We start from the raw sequence: 21132 nt of genomic DNA, 5'->3' as shown, positions 1-21132 counted from the left end.
CTGGATGCTTTGGCACCATTGACTCTGTAAACCGCTTAGAGAGGACTGTAAAGATTCAGATTTCAGATTTAATTTATTTGTATGCCGCCCTTCTCCGGAAGGGACTCAGGGCGGCGAACAACTCAAAAGGGGAAAGGGGATACAAACACAATACATATAATTAAAATACACAAAAGTCATACGGCCATACAAGTCGAGAGGGGAGGGGAACTCATCAACCCCAGGCCTGCCGGCACAGCCAGGTTTTGACGGCTTTCCGGAAGGCCTGGAGAGGGGTGAGGGTCCGAATCTCCACGGGGAGTTCATTCCAAAGGGCCGGAGCTGCAACAGAGAAGGCCCTCCCCCGGGTAGTAGCCAGATGGCATTGGCTGGTAGACGGAACCCGGAGGAGGCCGACCCTGTGCGATCTAACGGGTCTGTGGGAGGTAAAGCACTGTGAAACAGTATATACATCTGTGCTATTGGCTATTCTGGGTTATGGCACTGGATGATTTGTCTAAAATGTAAAGTCATTAAATGTCTTGGAATACAGTAATGCCTTTTTATGGAATATACATCATTATACTATTCTTATCAGTTTCTTACATTCTTTGACATGTATTTCTGCCTAGTAATATTTTACTTCAGAGTTTTAATCTGTAAATTAAGTTTAGCAACATGTGCGATAATACATTTCTTCCCTCATGCAGATTTCAAGGTCAATGTTATTTCTGAAGATGACAACAATATTACAAATATAAATCCAGGAAGTATTTGTATGAAAATCATGGAAACAGACAATAATGAAAATGTAAGTAACAGGAAACAATGTTTGCAACAGATAGATAGAAAGAAATATGTATGCAAATTTAGTTTCAGTTAAACCTATCCATTAATTTATGGATAACTATGTTAATTTTTCCATCATACCAGATGTTTCATAGTATTTCATTGTTCAGTAATAGATCAGGTTCCATAAAAGAAATTTCAGTGTTGGAATGAATATTTTGACAAGTGTTTTTATTCTAAAGGAAATTATAAACGCTCCTAAAAAATATGCAAGGTAGAGCTGAGGAGTTTGTTCAGTTTCTAGCGGATAAAGTCGCTCGGATTCGGACAGACCTGGACTCCAATTGCTCAGAGCCAGCCGAGGTACCGGGGGAGGGTCTTGAGCGGAATTTATGGATTGATTTTCAACTTGTCACGCCTGAGGAAGTGGAGAAGGCCATCGGAGTGGTGAGTGCCTCCACTTGCGTACTGGACCTGTGCCCCTCCTGGCTGGTCGCGAACAGCAAGGAGGTGACACAGAGCTGGATCCAGACGATAGTTGCCACCTCTCTTCGGGAGGGAGCCTTCCCGCCCCTTTTAAAGGCGGCGGTGGTGAGACCCCTCCTGAAGATGCCATCTTTGGATCCAGCCATTCTAAGCAACTATCATCCAGTTTCCAACCTCCCCTTTGTTGGGAAGGTTGTTGAGAAAGTGGTGGCCTCTCAGCTCCGGTGGTCCTTGGATGAAACCGATTATCTAGACTTCTTTCAGTCTGGATTCAGGCCTGGCTACAGCACGGAAACTGCTTTGGTCGCACTGATTGATGATCTCTGGAGAGCCAGGGATGGGGGCCATGCCTCCATCCTAGTGCTCCTTGACCTCTCAGCGGCCTTCGATACCATCGACCATGGTATCCTTCTGCGGCGGTTACGTGAGGTGGGAGTGGGAGGCACCGTTCTTCAGTGGTTCTCCTCCTACCTCTCTGACAGGTCGCAGTCAGTGTTGGTTGGAGGGCAGAGGTCGACCCCTAGGCCCCTTAAGTATGGGGTGCCGCAGGGCCCGGTCTTGTCCCCCCTCCTGTTTAACATCTACATGAAGCCACTGGGTGAGATCATTCGTCGGCACGGGATAAAGTACCATCAATATGCGGACGATACACAGTTGTATCTGTCCGCCCCGTGCCAACTCAGTGAAGCGATTGAAGTGATGTGTCAGTGCCTGGAGGCTGTCAGGGTCTGGATGGGTGTGAACAAGCTTGCACTCAATCCCGACAAGACCGAGTGGCTTGTCTTTTTCCCTCCCAAAGATTGGCCCTGTATTCCATCTCTCAGGCTGGGGGGTGAAATTATACGCCCCTCAGACAGGGTTCGCAATTTGGGAGTCCTCCTGGACCCACAGCTGACTTTAGAACACCATCTGTTGGCTGTGACCAGGGGGACATTTGCCCAGGTTCGCCTGGTGCACCAATTGCGTCCCTACCTGAACCGGGAGGCTCTCAGAACAGTCATTCACGCCCTTGTGACCTCAAGACTGGACTACTGTAATGCGCTCTACATGGGGCAGCCCTTGAAGAGCATTCGGAGACTTTAGCTTGTCCAGAATGCAGCCGCGCGAGCGATTGTGGGTGCACCTCGGTACACCCACGTTACACCTATCCTCCGCAAGCTGCACTGGCTGCCTGTTGGACTCCCAACGCGCTTCAAGGTGCTAGTCGTTACTTTTAAAGCTCTACATGGTATTGGACCTGGGTACTTGAGAGACCACCTCCTGCCAATTACCTCCCTACGACCAATCAGATCCCACAGATTAGGCCTCCTTCGGATACCATCAGCTAGCCAATGTCGACTGTCGACCCCCGGGGGAGGGCCTTCTCTGTGGCTGCTCCGGCCCTCTGGAACGATATCCCCGTGGAGATTCGGACCCTCACCACCCTTCAGGCTTTCCGCAAAGCCGTCAAGACCTGGCTGTTCCGGCAAGCCTGGGGCTGATGAGTTCCCAGCCCTACTTGAATTGTTGCGATAGTTGTGTAGTTTTTAATCTGTTTCTTGTATCTTGTTTTTGTCTTGTTCGTTTTTTGTATTTCCCCTTCCCCACTTGTTTGTTAGCCACCCTGAGTCCCTCGGGAATAGGGCGGCATACAAGTATAATAAACATAACATAACAAACATAACATTTCATTTGAGCATTCATATAAATTGTTTCAGTGGTTTAGAGAAAAATTGCTCATCTTAAACTGATACAATAATCTGTAATTTTATTTAGACAAAGATAGTTTTGCTCTGGTAATATCTTTATTTATATTAAAGCAATGTATTTTTTATTATTATTTTGTTACCTTTAAAATGATCTGGAAACTTTTGCTGATTGAAAGTAGAAAGGAATGATCATTGCTAAAAGCATTGCTTTCGGTATCCTTAAAACCCAGAGAAGTTAGAGATGAGACTACATGAAGAATCACATCATTATTATCTATTTTGATCATGAAATAATTTTATAAGTGCTTTTGAGTTTGAAAAATAATACTTTCTATTGGAGAGTCCAATTAGTTTGTCTAGTATGTATGGTTTATTCTCTCCTATTGCTACATACCCATTAATTTTAATGGTTGTATGAATTTGTTCTGTACGCATTTTACTTTACATTTTCTTTAACCTTAAATAGCAACATAATTAACACTGAATTTTGGTCTTTTAAGATAATCTATTGATTTGGTTTTGACTAAAAACTAAAAATGAGCTTCGTTTATAGTATATACTTTTTAGGTTCTTAGTTAAAATAATGTATCATTTTATTTATTTAGATTCTCATGAATTCAAAGTAACTGAATTTAATAAAATTACTTTTTAAACGTTTACATATCTAATGTGGCTTTTTTCACTCTTTTTTCTTTTTTTTAGATTACAACATTTCAGTGTACCAAAGCAAACAATGACAATGATGAGGGTTTTTTTTACTTCAGGTTAACAAATAATGTTTTTTACAGTAGTTCTAATATAACGATGCTTACAAAAAAATGATGCTTACAAAAAACTATAATCAATTTTGTTTTTAAGTATAGTTTGGTTTGTTAGCAGTAATTAATTTTTATTAAGATTGAAATTCATATTGCAGGTATGATTTTTTTCCACCTAGGTATTGATATACCTGTTGTCTGTTAAATATCTGTGTCTAAAATAGTGTTTCAAAATTGAAAATATATATGCAAAAGTATAATTTTATTTGAGACTAATTAAGTTAATTAAAGCATATGGATGTCAGGAATGACATAATAGAAAGTTTAAGGATTGAGAACGGAGAATTTCAGGAATGTGGTATATAGCAAGTATTGCAGACATTAAATATGAAAATTCCATTTATTATTTTATAATAAAACAAGTTAATTTAAAAAACTGATTTTGATTCATTTGGTTCAAAGAGCAACGTAAAATTTTAATAGGGAAAAATATTGAGAATTTAAGTGTTGTAAATTTTAAAGAAATACTAACATTAGTGTTTATAATTTAGGAATAACATGGTTCCAGAAAAAGCAACCAAATACAGCATCCAATGTATATTTACAATTGATGAAACCAGTGTTCTTCGCAGTAAAGAGGTGAGCTTTTGAAATAATATGTTAAAATGTGTTTTACATTTTTAAAATTGTATTTTATTTTTTCTCTGGTAAGATTTTGCCCAGATACAAATTGTATTGATTTTTTTAGCATGCATAAGCAAGTTTTATCTTAATCCAGAAATTAAAAATATATATATACCAGAACGATCATCTAATCAGTTGATATCTTTGTTGGTTTTAGATTTCTTGGTCCAGGATAGGGTTTAAAAAAAACCATACAAACCAAATGAAATGAAATGAAAATGAAAACACCTCCAACTTTACACAGTTTAATAAGGCTGCTTGATTTAAAATTTGCTCCAGTGGTATCACCTGATTCAAATTTTTATCAAAAATGAATGAAGCCATACAGAACTGATTGCCCTCTATAAGTGACAGTTATATTTTATACCCATAACAATTTAAACTTATTTCACCCCACTTCCTATCTGCATTGCATGATATTAAAACTGAGAGGTTGTTGTTGTCATAACTGAAATATTTGTCCTGTGAGAACTACTGGCTCTTGGCTTTATATAGTTGAAGTTACTCATGCACTGTCCAATTGGACCTTTCCTAGACCTATGGACGTGACAGAAGCTGTTGAAAACAAATTGATGGAATATAAAAATGGATGAATACTTTTCTTGTATGGATGCCTTTAGCAATTATTTGTTCCCCATCAGAACCCACCTCTGGTGCTTAATGAATTTTAAATCTTTTCATAATACCTAAATTAATTTAAAAATGGTTACTTTTCCCATTTCCCATTATCTTTTCTTATTTCATCTCCATCCATTTTCTCAGTGCCCCTATCTCTTCCTTCATTTTCTATGTTTTGTTTCATTTGTTGCTATTTCTCCTGGAAGGAAATAATGAAATTTGTGCATTTGTAACTATGTGCTTCATTGTGTAGAGAATATTTGCCACATGCAAATAGAGGATACTAATTTTGTAAATAAGGCCTTTTGTTTCAGAGGATTAACTTTATTCAGTAATTATTAATTGTTATCCCCCCGCCCCGGCCGTTTATTGGAGCATTTTTGTCACATGCATTCTGGGTCAAAAGATCAGGACTTGTTTCAATTGGATTTGAAGAATTTAGGCTGGCAAGGTGAAGAAGCTGGGATTTTCATTCATTCTTCTGTGGCTTGTTGTGGATATAGGAAGTATTGTCCTCCTCTTTCCAGCATTATAAGTTGACATTATCAGAGGGCAAGACTGTATAAGTGAATAGGGAAAATACAAATCTCTGTGAGATTCCTTACATAAATTTAGTGTCTGTGGTTGTCTATTTGTTAATACAAGTAGCCCTCAACTTACAACCGCAATTAAGCCCAGAGTTATGGTGTAACCATGCCGGTTGTTAAAATATTATCTTGTGACCAACCCAGTTTTATGATATTTTTGCAGCATTCATTAAGTACAATGGCTATTAAACAAATCCGTAGTTTGCAGACTGATGGCTGCCAGCAGTCTGGCAATTCAAGCTTCACCAACTCAAGGTTGACTCAGCCTTCCGTTCTTCTGAGGTCGGTAAAATGAGGACCAAGATTGTTGAGGGCAATATGCTGACTCTGTAAACTGTTTAGAGAGAGCTGTAAAGTACTGTGAAACAGTATATAAGCCTAAGTACTATTTCTATTGTTAAGCAAACATTATGATCATTAAGTGAACTCATTTTCTGCAATAAGTGTTTTTGCAGGAACCTGAGCCAAATGCCAGTTTCTGGGGGCGTGCGTGGGTGAATGTTATAAATCAGTCACATAAATGTGGACCAGTTACCACATATTTGCAATCATGTGATGGGGTGGGCAGCCATCAGAATTTGAATCTGGGTCCTAGGTACTTTTTTGGAGTCCTTCATAATGTTAAATGGCCACTAAGAAACCAGTCCTGTCAAAGAGAATCTATAGTTTTCAATAATTATAGAAAGTCATAAATACGTAGCTCTGTTGGGTATGTTTCTAGTCCATTGCTATCATATGAAACAGTGAGTAAATGCTAATAACATTCTCAGAAAAGTATTTGAATGAGGGAAGTTAGTTCATTCTACTTTTGTGTGGCCAGTGATGAAATTTAGGGAAATGAATTAATCAACTATGCTACTATTTTCTGTGATATGTGTTTTATGATTATAAAAAAGCTGTAAAGAATAAAAGCATAAATTCAAACAAAATTACTTAAGCATCTTGAACCAATTATTCTAAAATACCAGTAGTTTACAGTGTATTTTAAGCAAACCAACAAGCAGCACAATTTCAACATTGATACTGGAGTAATAATACATTGCCAATTGGTTCATAGGCCCAGGCTAGAAAGTAGTGAAATATGACAAGAATATACATGGATACTTCTGCAATTAGGGCTAATGCTGTTGATAAATTTCTATATTGTACATTAAGTCTCTATATATTGTGTTTTTCCCCAAGATTATAGTTGATGTGGTGCCAAACAAACCAGCACTGTTGAAGCCACAAACTTTGCCAAAGACCCCTGCTGTTTTTAATGTTCAGAATGTTGACAGTCGGACCATTGTCAAGAACCTGACTCTCATTGTAACGGTGATTAATTGAATTGTGGTTTAAAATGAAGTTATATACATACATACAAACATACATTCATACTGTACATACATAATATATACACATATTTATACAAATAGGCGAAATCTGTATCCGATTCAAATCAGGGCAGTTTCTAAAGGTTCACTTTTTAAGTCTTTTTCATCCAATTGTTAATTTCCCAAACCTTCATGTTCACTGTGACATTTTAAGGAGCTTTTTATAGATATTTTACATGTCTATAAAAAGATTGCTGTGTTGCTTTGCAGTCCATACAGAGATGATACCAAGATAGAGAGAAAGAAGAAAACCCATTTTTGTTAGCCAACATCATTTAAGCAAAACATTATTTAAAGGAGTTTATTAAAGTTTATTAAAGTTTTGAAGGATTTGCTGAGAAGAGACAAAGAGAAGATGAAAAGTACTGAAGTGGGGGGGGGCATTATTTGAAGGGATTAAAAACCATAATTGTTAAAAGTATAGGAAAGAAGATGACTTATTTGATCAAGGTTGAAATAAATATGCAGTTATTTCTGCAACCCTAAGTGGACTTTTGCTGACTAGGAATGAATAATAAAGTTTAAGGTTTTTTTTCTATAATATAAGAGATGAGTTATAGAATGTAGACAACATTTGATGTTTTTTAAGACATGGTGATACATTACCAAAATTGTTTGTACATTTCAAGATTAAGACGAAAGTTACTTACTAATGGGTTTTTTCTTCCACTTTTTTCTTTTCTGCACTTTTTTCAATTTTTATATTTTGTTTCAATTTTTATTTTTCTCTGTGTAATCTTTGATAAAATGGTTTTTAAAAAGAATTTATAATTTTCATGTTAAACTCAGGACCTTCAGTCTGTGGATGGTGTTCTATAAAATTTAAAAAAATAGTACCATAAGCAAATTGAATACAAACTCCAAATATAGGTACATTTTGTATATGTTTTAAGATATGTATTGAACATTTTTAAAAAATTCATTGCTAATTTAAGTGTCTTCTTAATTTAAGGATGAATACAAAAACCGTACAGGAAGTGATTTAGATGGGAAAATTGTAGCAAAAATCAAAAGTTCAACTGAGAACGACCTTGATAGTCCCCTGTTTATGGGTGAAACAAGTACAGTTGAATTTCCTTTTCACAAAGGAATTGTTGAAATTGAGGTGAGCCTCCTTAAATAATCTTCCAATAAATAATTCAGGAATGGAAATCAGCAGTCTACTATGTTCACATGCATATTATTATCGTAATGTTTACCTTTCTTTGCCTAGCTTTTCCTATAATTTAGAAAATGTAAATGGGCATGATTCTATTGCTTAACCACCATTTAAAGTTACAGCTGCCTCAGTAAGTGTGCTTTATATAACCTGCAAAGTACTTGAGGCCATCATAAAATATCATGCTGTACACCCTTGCAGTCACATGACCATATTTTGGGTACGTAGCAACTGGGCCACATTTATGATTGGTTGTAATGTCCTGCAGTCACAATTTGCAATGTTACCTTTTGGAAGAATAGATTTGCTTACTGATTGCTTAATACTGCCACTGAAAAAGCTTGTAAAAAAAGGGCTGGTCATATGATGATTTGCTTTACAATCCTAATGATTTAGGATTGAAATTCCAGTCCCCATCTGTTAACGATTACCTGTAATAATATTTGGGATTGCTAGTTTTGTTCTTTTTGCATAGTATATATCTGGTTCTGTAGTCATTATGTTTGGGTTATTTTAAAATTGAGTGGAACCATAAATGTAAACTGCTTATTGCAAAAATGTGCTACTAATAACAGGTGCCACTTATTTTGGAAAAAACATTTTGAAGTTGTTAGTATTGAACAAAGGTTAGGGCTTTATATACTAATTAAATGTATATTCACATTAGGCAAATAATTCTTAAATATATAATGGAAATCATTTTTTCAGGCTCTTGTGCTAGCAGAAAATAGTCCAGGAAGAAATAAAACCGAGTATACTCTTGTATTGGAGCCAGTCATACCTGCTTGGAAACATTTGCAACCTTATTTTTTAACCTTTATGTTTTATAATGGTGAGTTTCAATGATTCCAACTTTTTATTTTCTAAAATGTATCCTTTTCCTCTATAATGTTTGAAAAGCTATTTCCAAACCAAATGCACAGGTTTAGAATGGATGGAACCTGGCTCAATAGCAGTAACTGTGAGAGGGATCTTCGAGTTCCAGTGAACAATCACTTAAATATGAACCAGCAGTATGCTGCAGCTAACAAAAAAACTCAATGCAGTCTTAGGCTGCATTAACAGAGAAATAGAATCAAGATCATGTGAACCATTAATACCATTTTATAATGCCTTGGTCAGACAACATTTGGAATATTGCATCCAGTTTTGGTTACCACAATATATAAAAGGTGTTGAGACTTTGGAAAAAGTGCAAAAAAGAACAACAAAGTTTATCAGGGGGCTGGAGACTAAAACATACAAAGAACTGTTGCAGGAATTGAGTATGTCTTGTAAAAAAGAAGGACCAAGGGTGGCATGATAGCAGTGTTCCAATATTTGAGGGGCTGCCACAATAAGAGCAGGGTCAACTTATTTTCCAAAGTACCAGAAGGCAGGATGGATGGAAACTAATCAAGGAGAGAATCAATCTAGAACTAAGGAAAAATTTCCTGACAGTCAGAGCAATTAACCAATGGAATAGCTTGCCCTCAGAAGTTGTGAGTTTTCCATCACTGGGGGCTTTTAAGAAGAGATTGGACAGCAATTTGTCCAGAATGGGAGGATCTCCTGCTTCAGCAGGAGGTTGGACTAGAAGACCTTCAAGATCCGTTCCAACTCTATTATTCTGTTATTGTATCTTCTTTAATTAATTCATTGAATGTGTATTTCAATGGGGGGAAATGAATTATTTTTTCTGTCTTTAGATTATAAGGTTCAACAGCAGATGTCAAATCTTACTCAAGAGAGAGACTGCCTTTCACAGTCAATAAAAGCATATAGAGATTGGTTCGATGCTAAGGATCAGCTTATTGCTGAAACAAAACGTAAGTACTGTAAGGCTATTCTATTCATGTTCACATAATTTTGCAAACAAGCCACATTGTTCTTAGGTAACTGATTTTGATGTTTCATCAATGAACATTTTTTGTGTGCAGGCTTTTCATATGTTTTTAATAAGATGGAGAAGATCTAAAGTTGATTGCAGCTTTAGGCATGTATTTTTGCTACTTGCAAAGATGATATTATCAGTTTTTGGGTCATAGTATCTACATAAAAAGCAACCAAAGCCCAGCTTTACTCGAAGCTATGGAATTTACATGATTACCTACCAAGTCAAAATATTGTTGTCCATATGCCATCAACTAGCAAATATATGCAATGTATTGACACATTTTTAAAGGCCAGGATTTTTAAAAACAGAAAACAATGTATGAAGCAATATATGGGTGTGGAAGTAATGAAAGAAAGAAATGGATTACTATACTCATTAGTATTTCTTTAAATTACTTGTATTGCTGTATGTTTTGTTTGATTTATATTTGTGCATGTCTGTAATTGATTTGGCTTACTATTACTTCTTTTTTTTCCTTTGCATAAAATTGCTTACTCTGGAAGAAATTATGCATAGTTCTTTTTAATAATGCTTATGGAAGTTTTTCAAAAGCAGATAACAGTCTGTATCAGTTATTTCTTCTGGGTGGTCTTCACAAACTGTCCCATATATAGTGTATTGTAGTAGTCAAGCTGTGAGGTGACTACGTCATGAGGGGGCCCTGATCTAGGAAATGGCACAATTGCTACAACAGATAGAGTTGGAGAAAGATCTTCCCGGCCATAGTTGACACCTGCTCTTCAAGCAGGAGCTGTGAATCCAGGAAAACCTTCAGATTGCATGTCAGCCTGGAAAGGGAAAATGCTATACCATTCAAGATTAAAGATGGAATCTCCCCAGATCTGTGAGTCAAACACCCAAAGCCACCATAGTCTTGGTAGAACTGAATCTGATTGGTTCCTGCCTATCAAACCTGCATAGCTTTCAGTACTGGGACATACTTAATTTCCTGTAAAAAGACAAAAGTTAGACTTCAGCTGCTTTTTCCATGCCAAATCATAATTTTTCTTTTTTGCTGAAATTATGGCAATAGTGAATCCACAGATAATTCCATAGGTAAAATATTAAATAATCCCTTTCTTTTTTTCATCCTTCTTAATATACTTTACAAAAGTAAGATTTGTTATGAAGTAATACCATTAAGATTATCTAACTCAGATACCATCTAAAATTAGCTAATTTATTGTTTTTAAATTTCAAAATGATCATTACTTGAGTTTGGTGAAATTGGAATTGGATCAACTGAGGAACCACAGCTTGATCCACCAAACCAGGAAAAAGAATTACCATATTTTTGGAGTATAAGACGCACCTTTTTCCCTCAAAAAAGAGGCTGAAAATCTGGGTGCGTGTTATACACTTAATACAGAATTTTTTGCCTTCCAAAACCCCGCCCCCCCCTTCACGAAAATGGCCATGCATTGACTTTAGGAGGCTTGCAGAGTGTTCCTGGGGGCTGGGAAGGACAGAAATGAGCAAAAAAACGGGCCATTTTTTTGCTCAATTTTGCTCCCTTGCCCAGGAGCACTCTATAAGCCTCCTAAAGGCTTATAGAGTGCCCTATTTTGGAGGGGGAAAAAACCCGGGGCCGTTTTCAGGAGGTCTGCACAGTGCAAAAAGTTTTTTTTTTTTAATTTGCCTCTTCAAAATCTTGGTGCGCCTTATACTAGAAGATTTGCTTTTCACAATACATCTGGTTATTTTGTCCCTTCTTAACCAAAGTCTGTTTACATTAAAGTGATTACCATATTTTTTGGAGTATAAGACAAACCTTTTTTCAAAAAACAGGCTGAAAATCAGGGTAAGTCTTATACATCAAATACAGCATTTTTTTGCGTCCTGAAGCCCCGTCTCTTCACCAAAATGGCTGTACATACCCTTATGGAGGCTTTCAGACAGTTGGGGACGGCAGAAATGAGCAAAAAATGCCCCCCCAGCCCCCAGCAGCACTCTATAAGCCTCCATAATTTTTTGGATGAAAAATGGGCTTTTTTTTTTTTTTGCTCTTTGTTGCCCCCACCCCACCCCCTCAGGAGTACTTTGCAAGCCTCCCCAAGGCTATTCATGCCTTTTATTTGAAAAAAATGGGCCCATTTTCCCGAGGTTTGCAGAGTGCAAAAACTTTTCCTCCCCCTTTCGGAAAGCTTTTTAGTTAGAGTGATTGATGAGAATTACATTGATCAAGTACTGTGCCAGCAGAAACAAGTCTTAGGTTGTCAGTGATTTCCTTCTCCAGCACATGGATAAATACACTTGGAAACATCTACCTACCTACTTATCTACCTACTCTACCTACCTACCTACCTACCTACCCTGCCTGCCTGCCTACCTACTGTATTTCTCTCTCTCTATCCCTCTACCTACCTACCTACTTACTCTCTCTCCCTACCTACCGTATTTCTCTCTCTCTATCCTTCTATCTACATACCTACCCTCTCTCTCTCCCTACCTACCATGTTTCCCCAAAAATATGACAGAGTCTTATTTTCTTTTTACTTACAAAATATGGCCTTGGGCTTATTATAGGGGAGGGCTTATTGTTTTGGGGTTGCTGGGCGGCTGCTCCCTTGCAAACTGGCTCCCGAAGAGCCGGGCACAGCCTCAGGGGCGAAGCAACCATGAGGTGACCATGCTCACGAGCAGCTGTCCAGAAAACCCCCTCTCCAGCTGGGCAGAGCACCATTCACTGACCTAGAGGGTATCCCTAAGGCACCAAGCCACGTGGTGCTCTGCCCGCTCCCCAGCTCCCGCGGCTTGGCATATTAGGGATATTCCCTAGGTCAGTGCATGGAGCTCTGCCCGGCTGGAGAAGGGGGTTGCACGAGCGCCTGTTCCGCCCCCAGCAGGCATGCCTCCTAGCCTCAACATGTCCGGACCCAGCTCTCCCTACAGCAGCTGCCACCGCTGCGCTCCGAGCATAACGTCTTCTCCGGTTCCAAACTCCAAAACTCGGCTGCTGAGTCTTCAGCAGCGGCCGCTCTAGGAGTGCGCTCTATGGTTGTGGGCTGGCTACTGGAAGACTCTGTCTCTTACAGTCTGTAAGAGCTGGGCCCAGACATGTTGAGGCTAGGAGGCAGGCCTGCTGTGGGTGGAACAGGCGCTCGCGCAATCCCCTTCTGGGGAGCGGGCAGAGCATCACGTGGCTTGGCGCCTTAGGGATACCACCTAACTCAGTGAATGGTGCTCTGCCCAGCTGGAGAGGGGGTTTTCCGGGCAGTTTCTCGTGAGTGTGGTCACCTCATGGCTGCTTCGCCCCTGAGGCTGTGCCCGGCTGTTCGGGAGCCAGTTCGCAAGGGAGCAGCCGCCCAGCAACTCCCGCCTCCGGCCAGGCAGAATGCCACTCCCCAATCTAGCGGTATCCCAAAGGCGCCAAGCAATGTGAGCTCCTTTTTCCCCCTCGTCTCTTGTGTCTCGGCGCCTTCAGGATACCACTATGTCTGTGAGCGGTGCTCTGCCTGGGGGGGTTGTCCAGGGGTTTTATTTTTGGGGGTGGGCTTATATTTTTGCCCACGCGAAAAATGTGGCAAAGCTTTAGTTTCAGGACAGGTCGTATTTTCGGGGAAACACGGTACCTACTGTATTTCTCTCTCTCTCTCCCTCTATCTACCTATCCACTACCTACCTACTCTCTCTCTCTCCCTACATATCTACTGTATTTCTCTCTCTCTCTCTCCCTCTACCTACCTACCTACTCTCTCCCTCTCTCTACCTACCTACTCTATTTCTCTCTCTCTTCTCTATCCCTCTATCTATCTACGTACCTACCTACTCTCTCTCCCTACCTACTGTATTTCTCTACCTACCTACCTACTCTCTCTCCCTATCTAACCTACTGTATTTCTCTCTCTCTCCCTCTATCTACCTACCCACTACCTACCTACTCGCTCTCTCTTCCTACATACCTACTGTATTTCTTTCTCTCTCTCTATCCCTCTCTCTACCTACCTAAGCTCTCTCTCTCTACCTACCTACTGTATGTATGTATGTATGAATGTATGTATGTATGTGTGTGTGTGTGTGTGTATATATATATATATATGTGTGTGTGTGTGTGTGTGTATGTGTGTGTTTTTATTTGTGCTATTGTGTTATTGTGTATAACAAAGGCAACAGTAAAAATATTGGGTTTCTGTCATGATGGACTCTTGTGACGAGCCGAATGACAGATGATGGAAGCAGTTAGCTTCCTCCCATAATTGGGGCTTACCAGGGGTTGTAAAAATCTAATATATACATACATACATACATACATACATACATACATATATATACACATACACACGCACACACACACATATATATATATATATCCCTCTATTTACCTACCTATCTACCTACTCTCTCTCTCTCACCCTACCTACCTACTGTATTTCTCTCTCTCTCTCTCTCCCTCCCTCCCTCCCTCCCTCCCTCTATCTATCTACCTACCGTATATACTCGAGTATAGGCCGACCCGAATATAAGCCGAGGCACCTAATTTTACCACAAAAAACTGGAAAAGTTATTGACTCGAGTATAAGCCTAGGGTGGGAAATGCAGCAGCTACCGGTAAATTTCAAAAATAAAAATAGATACCAATAATGTTTTTGAATATTTATTTCAAAGAAAAACAGTAAACTAGCGGTGTATTCAATGAAATACTTCACTCACCTCATGATGCTGATGTCCCGCTGTGATGATGATGTCCCGTGCAGCCGCGGGAGCGATGTCCCGCCTCCTATGACACACGGCACAGTGATTCCTATCATTGGATCACTGTACCAGAGGAGGTGGGACATAGCTATGTGGCTGCTTGCCATAACAAGGAGGAGGTGGGACATCGTTGCAGAGCGGCAGGAGGGGGAGGAAGGGGAATCATAAGACAGCCCTGCATTACATTAGAACGTGAGGAGGGGGGATGGTGCGGTGCGCGCTGCACGGCAAACTGACACAGAGGGAGGGGAAACTCACAGGGGCGCCGGGCCATTCACGAGCCTCACCCAGCGGCATGGCCCCGCCCCTTTTTCTCCTCCATTTCGGGCAAATTTTTCACTGACTCGAGTATAAGCCGAGTCGGCTTTTTTCAGCCCAAAAAGTGGGCTGAAAAACTAGGCTTATACTTGAGTATATACAGTACTTTTTTAAAAAATTGCCTCTTCAAAACCTTGGTGCGTTTTATACTCTGGTGCATCTTATACTCTGAAAAATATGGTGCTGTAAATGCCATGCCTTCATGATCTGCAAAATATTTCTCAGGATCAATTTTCCAACAACAACTGCAGCATATATTAGAGGAAAACATTTAAGTGATGAATTTAGATCTAAATAAAAATTAATATTAAAATATGATTAAAATGTTCCTGGATTGATGTTGAAAAAAGCAATACAATCCCATTTTAAACCTCTGGCTTGAAAAGATGGTTATAGTTTTTATCTGATGCTGCTTTCACTAAGCAATGAAGTCAACTTTTAGTCCAACTTGTGATGCTGATTTATTTTCCAGGCCAAGCAGAGGAAGTTGGAAAAAAGGAGTTACAGCTCAAGAATGAACTGAAAAAACGTCAAATTAACATACCTCAGGCCAATGTGGTAATTTAATTTTCTTAATTTTTATTCATTTTTAACCATCAGAATTTTCATGTAGAGTTATTGTATCCAAAGAGATATAATAGACTTCTTGTTCTTATACACAGAAAGATGTGGTGACACAGTGGCCTGACATTAACACAGATAGTCCTTCACTTCCCATCACAGTTGTAAGTTGTGACAGCTGTAAGATAGATCACCCACATAGCCAACCCCATTTTATGACTTTTTTTCGCAGCAGTCATTAACGTGAATGCCACAGTCATAACTGGTCACCAGGGTCATTAAGCATGCAATGGTCATAAAGCAAACCAATGGTTTGAAATGGGCTGGATTTGCCAAAAATCAGAAGTAAATGCTGGGTTTTTGCAAAAACATTATAAAACACGGTAATTTGATCAAGGGAGATTGCAAAGACCATAATTGCAAGACGGTTGCCAAACTCCCAAAGTGCAGGCATAGAATTGTGCCAATGGCCCAGCCATTGGAACTTCAGAACGGGGCCATAACTACTCTCAGGGAGATCCATTGTAACATTGACCTATCCAACTAAGAACCAACTAAGTTAAGGCCTATCTATGTTATATTTAACATGAAAGAACAGTGTTTAAGAAGAAGTTAACATGAATATGGAAAAAACATACATATCTTTTCTCTGTTATGTTGTATGTCTCTTGGCCCTTGATACAGTATCAGCTTTGGAAGCCATCTTTTTCTTTGGAGCTTCAGGGCTGCCACATTTAGTGCCTGGGAAAACAGAGGGGGGAATCTCAAGGAGGGTGGAGAATTAGCCACAACAACATTCCTTTCTCTTGGAGTCAAGGACACTCAGCTGCACCTGGATGGGAGTGACGGGGGGATTGTCTCCAGTTAGGACAATGAAATGATAGGGCCATATGATGGGCTTGTGGGTTCAGGGGATGGATCTTTGACATTCTTTTGGGTGGGGAAAAACCCGGAACTCTCAGATTTGGGTTTTTGCAGATGTGCCAATAATGACATCTCTCATAAAATGGAAATTTGAGGAAATGCTAGCCTTGGAGTCTTCTTTTGTGGAGGTTATTACTTTGAACACTGACAGTATCTTTAAAATCAGACTGCTCATCCAAGAGAGTCAGTTTGGTGAATGCTTAAGGTATTAGGTTAGAACCTGGGATACTTAGTTCTAGTCCCATCATATGCAAAAAGCCAGCTGGATGAGTTTGAGCCAATCAATCTCTCAATCTTAGGAAGCAAGCAGTGACAAACTTGCTAAGAAAACTACAGGGGCTTGCTCAAGCAGATAGCAGAAGTCACCACTGACCTAAACGCAATCCCTCCCCCCATAGGTACACTATGTAAATCAATTTTAAAATAGTTGTCAAAGATAATGTAAGATGTAGTTTTAAGTAAGCTTACATAAGATTGCAACTTTCATATGTTAGTGCTAATACTATGATTTGCTTATATTCAGGGTTGACTCAGCCTTCCATCCTTCCGAGGTGGGTAAAATGAGGACCCAGATTGTTGGGGGCAATATGCTGACTCTCTGTAAACCGCTTAGAGAGGCCTGAAAGGCCTATGAAGCGGTATATAAGTCTACTGCTATTGCTATTGCTATTCCAGGATGGAAGAATTCTTAGTTTCATTTAGGGATCATAAATAATATCTCATATACCGTATTTTTCGGAGTATAAGACGCACAAGAGTATAAGACACACCAGCATATAAGACGCACCCAGATTTTGAAGAGGCAAATTTTTTTTAAAAAAAATGCACTCTGCAGACCTCCCAAAAAGGGCCTGTTTTTTGTGTAAACAGGCCTGTTTTTTGTCAAAAAAGGGGCATGCATAGCCTTTAGGAGGCTTATAGAGTGTTCCTGGGGGCTGGGGGGGGGAGAAATGAGCAAAAAATGGCATGTTTTTCATAAAAAAGAGGGCTGTTTTTGTCAAAAAAAAACCCACCATGCATAGCCTTTAGGAGTCTTATAGAGTGCTCCTGGGGGCTGGGGAGGGGCAAAAAACAGCCTGTTTTTTGCTGATTTTTGCCCTTCACAATCCCCAGGAACACTCTGGAATCTTCCTAAAGGCTATGCACAGCCATTTTTTTCAGGTGGGGCAGGGTTTCAGGAGGCCAAAAATGCTGTATTTAGTGTATAAGATACACCCAGGTTTTCAGCCTCTTTTTTTGAGGGAAAAGGTGCATCTTATACTCCAAAAAATACAGTAATTTGTTTTCATTTTGGTCTATTTACACGTTTTCATTTGCCTCCTGCTTTTTTCTCTTTTTCATTGTAATTCTTTCATCTAATTAACACTTCTTTATTACATTTTCAGATTTAAAACAAATTTCTAAGGTAGTTCAAAAAGTAAGAGGGAAGTACAGTCCCAATCCCATGGCTGCAAGTTAATAAAATAACATGAACTATATTTCTAGGCTGTTTTTAGAAACAGCAATGAACTTTACTACTGTCCAGTGGAGGCTTGCTTAAGTAAGATAAAAAGTCATAAGAGCTTTAAATTAATTGTATGCTTGTAAATGGTTTATATGTGTTATAAAATACATTTCTATAATAACACATAATGCTATTTTTCTGTCTTGATTTTTAGCTGCAATATATTAATTCCTCAATAAACCTTAAGCAGGCTGAGCAGGAAAGAATATTGAAACAACCTAGAAGAATATGCACACTTAGCAATTATTCCAGACGTAATCAGTATATTTTGGGCAAGGTAAGTTTGTTCTCAATTTTCTTTTTTTTAAAAACCTAATTTTTTAAATTTATTTTTCTCTCCTTTCTATACAGTGTATATCTTTTCTTACCTATTTTGTCATATATCCATTTATTGTATATCTCCAGGTTTTATATCATTAATAGTAGTAGTAGTGATGGTGGTGGTAGCAGTAGTAATAGTAATATTTCCCAATATTATTAGCTTTAGGGAATCATAATATATGCCTGTCAATTCTAACTCAAAAAAGAGCAGAAAAGGACATTATTATCTATATTTTAATTAAGTTTGTATTTAATATGTAACAAATACCATCATAGGAGCCAGTTTGGTGGAGGCATTAGGTTAGAAACCAGGAGATTAATCCTACTTCAGGTACAAAGCCAGCTGGGTGACTTTGGGCCATTTATTCTCTCTTAGCCCTAGCAAGCATGCAATGGCAAAATCTTGCTGAGAAAACTGTAGGAATTTTTATTGGCAGCTGCCAGGAGTCCATATTGATTTGAAGGCTGTGTGTGTGCATGTGTGAAAAAGTGATAAGTAAAGCTATCACTTTTCTTTCATAGCACTTTAGTAAAAACGTCATAATTATAATATGTGTGTGACCAATTCTTTTACATCTTATTAAACACAACTTTTTGTTTATGTCAGAATTTTCTTGAGGAAAGGATTCTCAGTGTATTTCTCTTTTTTGGGGGGTGGGGGGGAGAAGTTGGAGACCTAGTATATAAAGCTTAGCCTCAAAACTGAATAGCGTAAACTCCCAAGTAGGTTAAGCACACGGGAAGGCTAAGATCTTTCTTTTAAACATACAAAATAATCCTTAATTCTTAATTCATTGCTTAATTTTTGTGCAAGGTTTCACACTTAGCACAAATTGAAGATGACGAAGTAGCAAAGGTCGTTTCCTGGCATTTGGCAAGTGATATGGATTGTATAGTTACTTTGACAACAGCTGCTGCACGGCGTATTTTTGATGAGACTAAAGGTACACAACAAGTATTGCCTCTTGATTCTATTTATAAGGAGAGTCTTCCAGATTGGAACAGGTAACATTTTGTTTTCTTCTCCAAATGTAATTAATATTTTATTTCCAAATGTAATAATTCTAACATTTTTAGATTTTTCAAATTTAGTTTTTCCCTCTGTTACTGCGAAGTGACATACAAATGTTGGACATCATTTAATTTGTGTTCCTGCACTGAGAATGAGATTGGCTTAAATAGTCCCTTCCAATTCTAAGATTCTATCAACTTTACAGTTTATTTCCTTGCTTAAAACTAGAGCAGGGTCAGAAGGGATAAGGAAGGGTGCTAGTTCATAATTCATTTCCATGTTTCAGTCTGTTTTAGAGTAACTGGCTTTCATGCCTAAGGACTAGAATTCATAATCCCCAGTTTAGCTCAGAATCTTAGTCACTACAACTGAATTGTTAAATAATAGCTAACAATTTGTTTCCTAAGTTCTTAATGGTGATTTACTTCTGAAAGAATGAATTTGTCTCATATTCTGTTTCAAATCCTGTACATTGTAAATTATATTGTAATATATTCAAAATGCAAATTTTCCCTTTAAAATGTTGGTAGTCAACACTAATATCTAAATGGTTGCCAAATGTTTTGTATTTGTCTGACAAAGTCAACAATGAAAGAATACCTTTTTGTTTAAGCAGACCTTTACCTCATTGAACAATGAAGGAAACTCTTTCAGTCCTATTGGAAATCCTGTATTTGCTAGGAACTTGCTAATATTTCCAGAGCACAAGGAGCATTGCCAATAGGTAAATATCATAGAAAGAATGTTTTTTTTTTAGGTTTTTATTCCCACAAACAAATCTGTGAGGGAGGTTGGGCTGAGACTGAATAACTGAGGGTTTCCATGGTTGAATATAGACTTTCACTTGGGTCTCTGTCATCAAACACTTGAACATTATCCCAGGCTGGTAATTGAAAGAGCTTGAAGAAACTATGTCTTTGGGAAGTCTTCTTCTCTATCAAATAATAATGCCATCTGGCTATTAGTAACAGCTACCGAAAAATTTCTCTTTAAGTAAGTGTTAAATAAATATTATTATTTATCCCATCTTTCCTGTAAGGAACTTATTACTTTTCCTATTTCCTTTTTTAAGCTCCCAAACACAAGTTAGTCTGAAAAGCAAAAGATTATGTTATTCTGGGAAATTGGCAATTTCTATAAATTTTCCAATATGGAAGTGATTCAAGTGATTATTTCAGACCAAATAGATTTCAAACACCTCAAATCCCTTCCAGTTCAGAGGATTTACTTCGTAAAACCACTGAACTTCTGCTGAAACAGCATTTTTGTTGAAACATTCCTCATACAGTGAGGTTTACATATCTCTAATGGATAGTAGCACTACTTATCACCATTTTATTGTAGGGGGAAACCCTTCCTTTATACGTATAAACCTTCACATATGTCCTTTTACATGCACTTCTGCTTGAAATTTTGTATAGCAGACATCTTGGAACGTAGCAACTAGAGAACAAGGCATAAATACAAATGACTATGCCTTGAATTTACATACAAATATGCAGTTTCTTAATACCTGTAGTTTATCAAAGAGGCATCTATCAAATCCAATACTTACTAGAACAATACAGTTGTTCTTACCCTGGATTATCTTGACAAATTTTCTTTCTAATTTAGAGTCATTCTGTTCACTCTATCATGATGCTAACATCATATTCACTATTGATGCTTCATAATAAGTAGGTATGAATAGAATGTCAGTTTGTGTATTATTTGTATTCTAAACACTGTATTAATATTTCATGTATCTTTACAGTGTTTGGGATGCTCTTGGGTAATACAATTATTATTGACAACCTGGATGCT

The 21132-nt window shown here is 38.3% G+C and overlaps 1 protein-coding gene across 1 annotated transcript in view; it reads left to right on the top strand.

The window, feature by feature from the left end:
* Positions 1-21132, top strand: part of SMCHD1 (structural maintenance of chromosomes flexible hinge domain containing 1) — a 90936-nt gene extending 69804 nt beyond the window's left edge. Inside the window, 13 exon segments of the mRNA XM_032223079.1 lie at positions 690-790; positions 3645-3706; positions 4252-4339; positions 6772-6903; positions 7915-8067; positions 8830-8953; positions 9810-9929; positions 15480-15565; positions 18151-18273; positions 19132-19322; positions 19946-19956; positions 19959-20053; positions 21083-21132. Coding sequence (XP_032078970.1) covers positions 690-790; positions 3645-3706; positions 4252-4339; positions 6772-6903; positions 7915-8067; positions 8830-8953; positions 9810-9929; positions 15480-15565; positions 18151-18273; positions 19132-19322; positions 19946-19956; positions 19959-20053 — 1286 coding nt within the window. The 3' untranslated portion in view covers positions 21083-21132.

The sequence above is a fragment of the Thamnophis elegans genome, chromosome 8 (genome assembly GCF_009769535.1).
Source record: "Thamnophis elegans isolate rThaEle1 chromosome 8, rThaEle1.pri, whole genome shotgun sequence".
In the NCBI taxonomy this organism is placed as follows: Eukaryota; Metazoa; Chordata; class Lepidosauria; order Squamata; family Colubridae; genus Thamnophis; species Thamnophis elegans.
The sequence above is the reverse complement of the archived record's forward strand: the minus strand, read 5'-3'. Positions and strand labels throughout refer to the sequence as shown.